Source organism: Coffea arabica, chromosome 1e (genome assembly GCF_036785885.1).
Source record: "Coffea arabica cultivar ET-39 chromosome 1e, Coffea Arabica ET-39 HiFi, whole genome shotgun sequence".
In the NCBI taxonomy this organism is placed as follows: domain Eukaryota; kingdom Viridiplantae; phylum Streptophyta; class Magnoliopsida; order Gentianales; family Rubiaceae; genus Coffea; species Coffea arabica.
The window spans coordinates 38,625,456-38,635,649 of record NC_092311.1 but is presented as its reverse complement, the minus strand read 5'-3'; the positions used below and the strand labels follow the sequence as shown (position 1 = coordinate 38,635,649).

The 10,194-nt window shown below is 37.3% G+C and overlaps 1 protein-coding gene across 1 annotated transcript; it reads left to right on the top strand.

Moving 5' to 3' along the window:
- The first annotated feature begins 7,800 nt into the window (after window positions 1-7,800).
- Window positions 7,801-8,571, top strand: LOC113689290 (eukaryotic translation initiation factor 1A-like). The gene has a single exon (XM_027207084.2). The coding sequence runs from the start codon at window positions 7,927-7,929 to the stop codon at window positions 8,356-8,358; it is 432 nt and encodes a 143-aa protein (XP_027062885.1). The 5' UTR covers window positions 7,801-7,926; the 3' UTR covers window positions 8,359-8,571.
- The last annotated feature ends 1,623 nt before the right edge of the window (window positions 8,572-10,194 follow it).

The window sequence follows — 10,194 nt, the reverse complement described above, 5'->3', positions numbered from 1 at the left end:
GAGAGCTACGACTAAAAAGGGAAAAGATTGAAAAAGGCTTTGGGGGTTTTGAGGCTGAAAAACAGAGGGGCGGCGGACAAGGATAGAGGAGCCGAAAAAAGACTAAGAAAAAGGGAGGCTAGGGAAAAACAGAGGGCAAGAACAGAGGAAAAATCTGAAGTTGGGGGAGTTTTTCGGGTAGAGAAAGACGAGCGAGAGAGAGTGAAAACAACAAAAAGAAACAAAAGAAAACGGAAAAGAAAAACAGAAGGCTTGGTCTGATGAAAGAGGAAAGAAATGAACAAAGATAGGAGGAGCTCTTGAGGGCTGAGGAACAAAAGAAAAGCAGAGGAAGAAGCTTCGGCAGGCAGCAACCAAAGAAAAATAGGGGAAGGGGTTTCGGTAAAAAGGAAAAGAGAGCAAGAGCGGAAAAATCTGGGAATTAAATGAGAGATGGAGCCAGAGAGTAAGCCAAACGAAGGAAGACTAGAAAATTTTCAATCAAGACTCCCTCGTCGGCGTCCATCTCTCCAACAGCGCCGCCGCCAATTTCGTTCCCAATATCAACTTCTCGCCCATGGCCACCGCCATCAGCGGATCTTCACCAAGGAGATGCGTTTGGGGAGAGGGAGCTTCGGCTGCAATAAGAAGAAGAAAAACAGAGCAAAGGGGAAACAAGAAAGAAAGCGATGGCAGCAGCAGCACTTTCCCCGCTTTCCTCCCCTGTTGCCATCCCCGGTACCCTCATGCCAGGAACCAACGCCGCTCATGTCAACCACCACAAGCGCCATCCAGCTGCCTGCCCGAGAGTCGAAACTACCGCTGCCGGAATCGGTCATCACTGCTTGCAAGGCTTCACCGTGAGAGGCCACAGTACAGTAAGGTAACCTTTTCATTTATGTTTCACTCTCCTGTCAAAGTATATTTTCTGTAAGGTTGGCATCTCAATTTTCGCATCGATTGTTCATGGACATTTTCTGTATGTTGATTAAATTGGTTTCTTGTGGGTTTGCTGTAAATTGTGGGGCTGAGTATAGCTTCAATTGAGTAAAAGATTAGTGAAATTTTTTATGCCTCTAACCCGTTCGACGAAATGCTATGCTGAAAATCCCAACCCCAAGCATGTTTCCCGTGAATCTATTATTGCAATTTCTTGCATAATACTCTATGGGTTGATTGGACTGTATTTCTTGGGGTTTCTGATAAAATTTCTGGGCTGATTATAACTTCAATTGAGCAACATTTGGGGAAATTTTTTAATGTCTGTTGGTTGCTCGATGAAATGTCCAACCAAGACTCCAGTTTCAAGAATGAATCGATTTCTGTTTTTGCATAACATTCGGCCATTTCAATGCTTGTTAAAACATGATAGCTGATGGTTAGGCTAAAGGGCCGCTGTTGTCCTTTTGACCTGCAATGGTTTAATACGCATCACTGGGTTGTGTTGATCAAGGGGGGGTTTGAATTTGCTAAAGTGGCTTGTTTACTTCGAATCTGTGTCGTGTGGTTCCTGGGGTGAGTTACAGAAGAAAGAAATGAAAAGAAAGCTGCAAAAGAGCTTCGGCCAAGATGCACAATGATTTCTGATATTTTAATTAACCCCTCACATTTTCCCTTATTCTGCTATGGCCCAAAACTTGGCATAATTGAACTAATTCTGTCCTTTTAAGTTTAATTCTCTGTTTGCATATTTTATGTGACTTTGTGGATAGATTAATTTTTTATTTTAGGTCATAATTGTGGCTAATAATTTTTGTTGATTTAATCATGTTAGGTGCTTGTGAAAAGGTGTTTTGGGTTAAAAGGTTATTTCTACTTGGGTTTAGGGGAGTGGGTTTAATCTTCTTATTTTGGGTTTTTTTGGGTTTGGATTAGAGGATGGAAGCCCACTGGTTTGTTTGATCATAAATAATAGGCTGGCCCATTCCATTTGCCTTGATTTTTGAAATGGGTTTAAGAAGGTTTTGGCCCAAGAGATGAATAAAATGGCCCAATGGCCTATTGAGTCAAGAAGTCTGATGATGAAATTTCATTCCAGCCCCCTAACTTTCGGATACTTTCACTGTGGCCCTGGATATTTTCAACTTCTTTCAAATTGGTCCTTACTTTAATTGCAAATGTGTCCCTGAACTTTATTTTTCTTTAAATTTTGACCCCAAAGCTTTGTTAATTGTCGCAATCAAGTCCTTCATTGTTTTAATTTCTCGAATGTAGATTGTTTATATGATTTAATTAATTTAATTTCATGATTCATTTTTATCTTTTGTGATTATTTTCTTGATTAAAGTGATGCCTTGATGCTTTTATTATTTTGGAGGATAAATAAGTTGATTTCACTCCATTAGAGCTTCATTTCAAGGGAGGTATAATTTCTTTTATCTTTTTGTGTCTCTCCTATGTGCTCCAAACGTGCTAAGTGAAATACATGTCTACTTTGCTTTCCTAGCCTTTCTTTAATTTCTTTTATTTATGTCATTTACTTTTGCTTTTCATTTAAGTTATTCTTTATGGGGTATGTGTACACCTCTTGGCTTGTAATAGATAGGGTTTGGAGGAGCATTCAATGAAGACTATCGAAGTCATGTGCCTAGCTAGCAAATGTAATAGTTAGGACTTTAATTATCTTATGTGTCTTGCATGCTTAATTACTACGTGTTAATGCTTTGTTAGGGCCTTGCATCTAGTCGAGCATGCTAAATGTTATGTGCTATGTGTTTATAAGTGTTTGGCATGTCTACTCGCTTTCCATAGCCTGAATGAATGTGATGGATGAATGTACGTTTCCACTAGTCCAACGCTAGTCGGAATTCATAGAATGGGCTAGTCCAACGCTAGACCCTTAGGGATTTCCTTTCGTTAGTACACATTTGCATGTTCATTACATGTCATGCATTCTTTTTAGTTTTATCATTTTGCATGCCCCTCGAACCCCTTTTCCCTCCATTTTAGGATTTTTGCATTTCATGCTAGTTATAGGGTTCATTTGCTTGAGAGTCCCCTTAAATATGGGATATAGACGAGTGTGGCTTTTTCTAAGCCTTAGCACGCTTGTATTCCCTCTATAAAAGGGCAAATTGAGTCACGATTTAGGTCTCCTCGTACCCAACATGCATGAATTCCCTAGGCTCATGCATTTTTAATCCACTCTACCATTTTATACCCTCATGACACTTTCATCTTTCCTCCTCATTTTGCACACGTGCACCTTTATGTTGCTTCACTTGCACACGAACACTTTTATCGTCACTTGCACACATGCACTTCATATTATCATTTCACATACCGTACCTTACCCACTCACGTGCACATTTTCATTTACATATTTATTGTCTTTTATTACTTTTTCAAACTCATGTCCTCACATTGCATACATGCATTCCATTCATTTGCATCCCACTCGCATTATTCGTGACTTCTTCAAAGGATTGTTATTGGGCTTCACAATTAATGTGATTGGCACCACTCAACCGTTGAAGAGAAATTTCCCCCAATACCCCTAGGTCTAGGGTTTGCATTCATGTAGCACATCCAAATGTAATAAATTCTTTGGTTAAAACAAGAAAATCTTTGATTAAATCACGAAACTAGCCTTGGCTAGGTCGAAGGGGTGCCTTGGATTTTTATCCTTGCCTTCCCCTTCGTCAAATGTGACTCCCGAACCTTTTTCGCTGGTTTACGTGGACTAGGAGTCGTTTAAAAGGGGTTTCTTACTACTTTTTCCTATTTTTTCTTTAAAAATTCATTTTTGGTGACTTGGTACACCTTAACTCATTACCAAGTGGCGACTCCAAATTTTTATTTCAAAAACCCTTTTTTTTTGGGTCAAATCGTCGCATTCTCAACCCCCCATTTAGACCCATTTTTTCTTTTAAATCACAATTCATTTTCCAATCACAAAAATACATTTTTAAACCATTTATTTATTTATTCAAAAAATGGGGCGCGACAGTCGTTGTGATACCGATGCTGTCTCTGGTACCACTGTACTAGAGTAGGATCGATACCTAGTTGGATCCATGCATGCATGGACAAGCGACATCATCGGCCCAATATTGGTAGTTGGTGGAATGAATGTGCTACTGACGAGAGGATTTTGGACTATTTCCTCCTTCTCGATATAAAGTTCAGCGATGTATGGGACAAGTTCGTTCCAGACATCATACATTATCTCCAGAGTTTCATCATCCACCACTGGAGAGACATTATAAGAAGTACGGCCACAAGGTTGGCGGAGAAATAAATTCAACTTGAACAGCCCCCTATCGACCCCCATGTATTCATAAATTCTATCCACCAGCTCATCATATCCAATTCTATGCCGTAATGAGAATGTACGGTTGGAAGTACGAGGCAAATAACAAATTGACCCATCTTCATAGTGTATTTTACCTCCCCAATAAAGAGATACTCGCAGAGGTCTTTCTATAGACATATCAAAGAAAACAATCCCTATGTTGGAAAAAATAAATTATAATTAGTAGTACAAAACTATGTAAAGTGTATTAATGTAGAAGGTCACCAATTTTTGTAAAGTTTATTAATCTAGTAATTCAATCATTTAAGTACCTATAAACTAATTAAGAATTCGTAGTTACTCAACTACTTATAATAAAAGCAACATATTATATACCACATAAAAAAGAAAGGTTAACAATTATTATTTGTAGTGAAATACAAAATAAGAATGAACAACAATAGTAGTTTATTTTTTTTTCCTATTGATACTACTAATAATTGATTAATCAATTTCTCTATTTTGTTATTATATATTTGAAAAGTTAAATTTCTTAAATGACATGGAATTCAACATTTGGGAAAAAATCTTTTACTCACATACATTTTTTTGTATAAAATAAAGCAATACGAAATTAAGAAATAAACAAATTTTGACTAATCTAGTCTACTTATTTAAACAATTGTTTAAAGAAAAAAAGGAAGAATTTAAAAAGAAAATTAACAAATATGATACATTAAAAGGGGTATATTTTTCCAAACATATCATTCAAGAGGGCAAAATGCCTATTATTATAGTTTAGGGGATAAATTGTAACTGGGTAAATAGTTTATAGGGATTTTTTTGCATTTAACCCTTTATCAAACGAAAAAATTGTAATTTATTATTCCTAATAGATATATATATTTTGAAAAAATTACTTTTTATTATATATATTTTGCAATATATATATATTACACATTGTCATTACTTTTTTTAAAACAAAAATTTGATAGAATCTCCCCTTAAAAGTCTAATTACTTTATTTAATGCTCACAAGAGCTTAGCGAAGGCTTTTATTGTGAAAAATTGGAAGTTTTATGGATGAAATGGAAAATTAAGGTTTCGGTGAGAAGGGGGAAGAGTAAATCTGGAAACGGAGGAACCGAGCCCTCGGTTTCAGACATATTGCCAAAGGATCCGAGCACGGATCGGTTCTTGAAGCCCTCGGATCCCACAAGCCTCGGATCCGTCTCACCAGGAACACAGACGATCCCTCGGATCCGGCCGGGTTTACTTGGATCCGAGCTCGTATCTTATGGATCCGGGGTCGGATTTGTCTGGATTGACTTCGATCTGACCTCGGATCTTACTTCCTCTGCACTAACTGCAGAAAGTGCCATTTGCCAAACTTTTTCTCCTTTTTCCAAACTAATTGTCAGACTAACCATGGCAAGCTAATGCGACTCAAACCGAAAGAACAACAACGATTCATAAATTGCCAAAACATAACAGCCAGCTCAATTCAGCAAAACAAAAATCATGTTGTAACAACAAACAAACTGACAAACAAAAAAAAGAGATAAATTCATACCTCTTATGGCAAATTGGGAGGGAGGGGGGAGATGCACGGATTCCAGACAGCTTGGCAGGAATGGGACAGGTTGGTTTCAGCGGTTTTTTGAATTGGGTTTCAGACTGAGCTTTGTTGCCTTTTTTCTTTGTTGGTTTTTTTCTTTTCCGCAGAACAATAATGCGAGGTACATGACCTCGCATTTCTGAAATGCGAGGTACATACAACTCGCATTTGTGAAATGCGAGGTTACCTATTTTTTTTTTATTTTTTTTTTTACTTTCGCTGTTACAAAATTTAAGGACAGTTCGCATTTATCAAATGCGAGCTTTTTTATTTTTTATTTTACTTTCGCTGTTACAAAATTTAAGGACAGTTCGCATTTATCAAATGCGAGCTCAAGGAGCTCGCATTTGATAAATGCGAACACCCCAAAAACAGAAACCAGTACACAAAATACCCCCTTTGTAGAATTTTTTTAAAAATCATAATAATTTTAGAAATTTCTCTTTTGTTTATGGTGCCCAACTCAGTAGGACCATTTGTTTATGCTACTTCAGTCTACGTTTATCCAACCGGTATTCTAACAAAACAGATTGTCTAACAAATTTAACAAGATTTCACACCAGACTCAGTAGCAGCTGGCCCCCTTTGGCATTTGTTTCGCTTGTTTTCCTTTAACTCAGAACCAACAATGCCACCAAGACCACGATAATGCTGATGAAAAATTTCTCCCCTTTTCGCAACTTTTCAACTGTTTCTTCCAGCTTATTCACCTTTTTCAATATACCATGTATAAGAACCCTTCCTATTGGACAAATTTCCCCGTCAACCCATTCAAAATACTTGCACCTGTCGGACCTCTAATAAAACAACGCCATTTTGCAGAAATTCGTTAACATCAGATTTTGAGAAGTATGTTCATAGCACAAAGAGTTCTTGCTGGCCACGAAGAGCAGCCAAGAAACCTTCTTTTCGGATTGTCGCTCCGCTGACAAGTCGTTAGTTTTGTCCTCAATCCACAATTGTAGAAGGGCATTGATGAAATCGAAGAAGCAAAAATTCTGCTTCTCATTTTAATACTCCAGGTTCTCCACGGCCTCTGTTTCTGCCGGTAGAAAAATAGGGATTGAGCACGATGATAGTGCCTGCAAAACTTAGGGCTAGAAAGAATGAAAAAGAAGGCAGAGAGTTGACGAAGGTGAACACAAGTTGGCTTAGTTAACGAGTACGTGCCACTTCCTCGTCTTCTGTTCAAATTCTGTTATTGATGTCAGGACTATGTTGGTGGATGATAACTTAATTCCTATCAAAAACAAAAAAGGTTCTGTTATCAATGTGAGAACTGTATTGGTGGGTGATATGTAAGAGTGTCAGTAGACTATTTGTTAAAATTTCTCATCCCATAGGTATGTTCTGGGTCGTGGTGGTGATTGAAATTGAAACTACCCAAACTTTGTTTTTACCAAAAAAGGGTCCTACTGCTGCTGTTGCTGATGTGAGAGTGTGAAAATTATATTGATGGGTAATATTTAAGAATCTCGCTCCCGAAGACATGTTCTAGTTTGTGGTAGTGATTCGAGTCGAATCCACCAAAACTTTATTCTTACCCACAAAAAAGAGTAAATAGCCAAAAATATCACTTAACTATTTAATATTGCACGGGTTGGTCACCAAACTTTTTTTGGGGCCGCAAAGGTCACCAAACTGGCAAAAACGGGCCAACAAGATCATTTTGTCAAATTCTATCAGTAAAACAACTAGTTTTCAACGGTCATTTTGTTAAAAAGATCGTTAAATTTCAATTATTTACCGATTATTTTATTGATAGAATTTGACAAAATAACGTCTATGGCTCGTTTTTACTAGTTTAGTGACCTTTGTGGCCATAAAAAAGTTTGATGATTGATCGGTGCCATACTTAATATAATTTAGTAACTTTTTAGCCATTCACTCAAAAAAAAAAAGCCAAAAGTTTTCCTATTTCTATTATATAACGTAAAAGTCAAAATAAATACTCACACCAACACATCGAGAAATAAAAACTGTAATCTTCAACTATTAAAAAAAGGAGAGCTTTTATCTATCTCTAGGGTTTTAGAGGAAGAAGGTTTTCAAAGGAAAAACTAGAACTTTACAAGAAGGAAGAGGCAGGAAGAAGATGCCGAAGAACAAGGGAAAAGGAGGGAAAAATAAGAAAAGAGGAAAGAACGAAGCGGACGATGAGAAGAGAGAGCTTGTATACAAGGAAGACGGCCAAGAATATGCTCAGGTGATAAGGATGCTCGGCAACGGCCGTTGTGAAGCCATGTGCATTGACGGCGCCAAACGGCTTTGCCACATCCGAGGAAAGATGCACAAGAAGGTTTGGATTGCTGCCGGAGACATTATCCTTGTTGGCCTTCGCGAGTACCAGGACGATAAGGCTGACGTGATCCTCAAGTACATGGCCGACGAGGCAAGGAGGTTGCAGCAATATGAAGAGTTGCCTGAAAGCATTCGAGTCAATGAAAGCGTAATGGACCCAGGGGATGATGATGGTGGTATTGATGATTATGTTGATTTTGAGGATGAAGACATCGATCGAATCTAGATATATAACTTCTGAATCATGTTATTAAGTTCAACTTCAATACGTTCAACTTCAATGTTGTTTCGATTTCGTTCTTGATTTTTGGAACTTTACCCCTTGGAATGTTTAGATTAACCTTTGTCATAGTTCAAGGGTGGTGTTGTTTGAACTGAAATTCTTCTTCTTCTTCTTCTTTTTCGTTGGGACGTTCAACAAATGGAATTATTCAACTGATATTCTTGGTTCAGAAGTTTCCAATTCTGATGCCCTGTTAACTTTCATTGACTGCAACCAAACTGAATACCCTTTTGAACCAGGTAGTTGAGCAACACAAGAGAACATACATGGCCTTGCTTGCTTTCCAGAATAATACAGGAAAGCAAACATAGGATGCAATGCTTTTCACTTTACCTCTTGCATTAACCTTTTTTTTTTGTTTTATTTCTTGTGATCTTGAAAAAAATCTTAGGAACATTGTTAGCTGGGGTTAAAGAATGTGGCTGTGAAGAGGGGATTGTAAAATCATTCATCTGCAACCTTATATCAATACAGGCTACTAAGTCTCATGCATACACTGTATTTATTCCTTGACAGGGTACAGAAATTTACTTTATTTCTAGCTATGTTTTGTTGAAGGTTACTTTATCCATTAATTTCAACCTAACTCTGTGAAATAATATTCCCTACAATCATCATTCTAGAATCAAAAAGGCCATGCTTCTTAATATGATGTATTTCACAGAAAGTGTTCAAAAGGTGAAAACAAAATTTACAGACTGATCATCTCGTCCAACTTTCCCTTCCACAAACAATAAGTAGACAAAGTAACTTTACCAAATTAATTACTGAAGCAGAATCAGTAATGGTGCTCATGTATAGGCAAACACATAGACTTGTTCACAATTAGACAACCACCAGCATTTTTACCAAGTTCACTTCATTTACCAGAATCCATTTATTACAAGCTTTTATGCAGGACATCACTCCTAATTTTTCGAGTTTTGACCCAAATTGATATAGGAATCACTAGCTAGAGGATGATCAAGCAAAAAGCATAGCTTCATCAATTTCCCATGTAAATCTTTTTCATGGATTTCAGCAGATCAGCACTAATCTCTGTGGATCCGGCTCAAATCACGGATCATATCATCGACAGATTCACAATGCCTGATAAAACAGTAAATAAATTAAACTGAATTCTAGAGTATCTTAAGTTCAATATCATGTGAAGCAAGCAACCCTCTAAGTTGTTGCTTGGCACATTCCCTTAAAAATTGTTCATCGTCCATCTGCCAAGACCTAGAACTATGTGGCAAGTGGATATATTCTTGAGGAATGATTACAATTTTTTCAAGGGAAGTGGCATTTTCAGAGAAGAACTTAACAAGTTCAAGTTCACTTGTACCACCATAGTATAACTCGAACACTTTAAGATGTTGCAGTGGATAATTTACAGGTCTTTCCTAACTGTCTGCCTCCATTAACTCTTTCAAGTCCCATTGCAACCGTAAAACACAAAATTTACAAACCTGAAGGTGAGAAGGAATAGCAAACTCTACCACATACAATAGACCAATAAACAAAAGAAAACAGCTACAGCAGGAGCAACTTCTAATACAAGGATAAACATAAAGGAAAGATAACATAAAATTAAAGAGTAGTTATATCATCTCTAATGGTTCCTTCTTTGGGTATCATGCAAAAGTATAAATAGACTGAAGGCTTAACATACGGAATTGTACATCATGACTTAAATCAGATACACAGGTCGCACAGAAAGTAACTAGTGTGAGGATCCAGAAGCTAAAAGGAGATAATACTCAAAAGAATTATTAATTTCCAGGCTACAGGGGAATT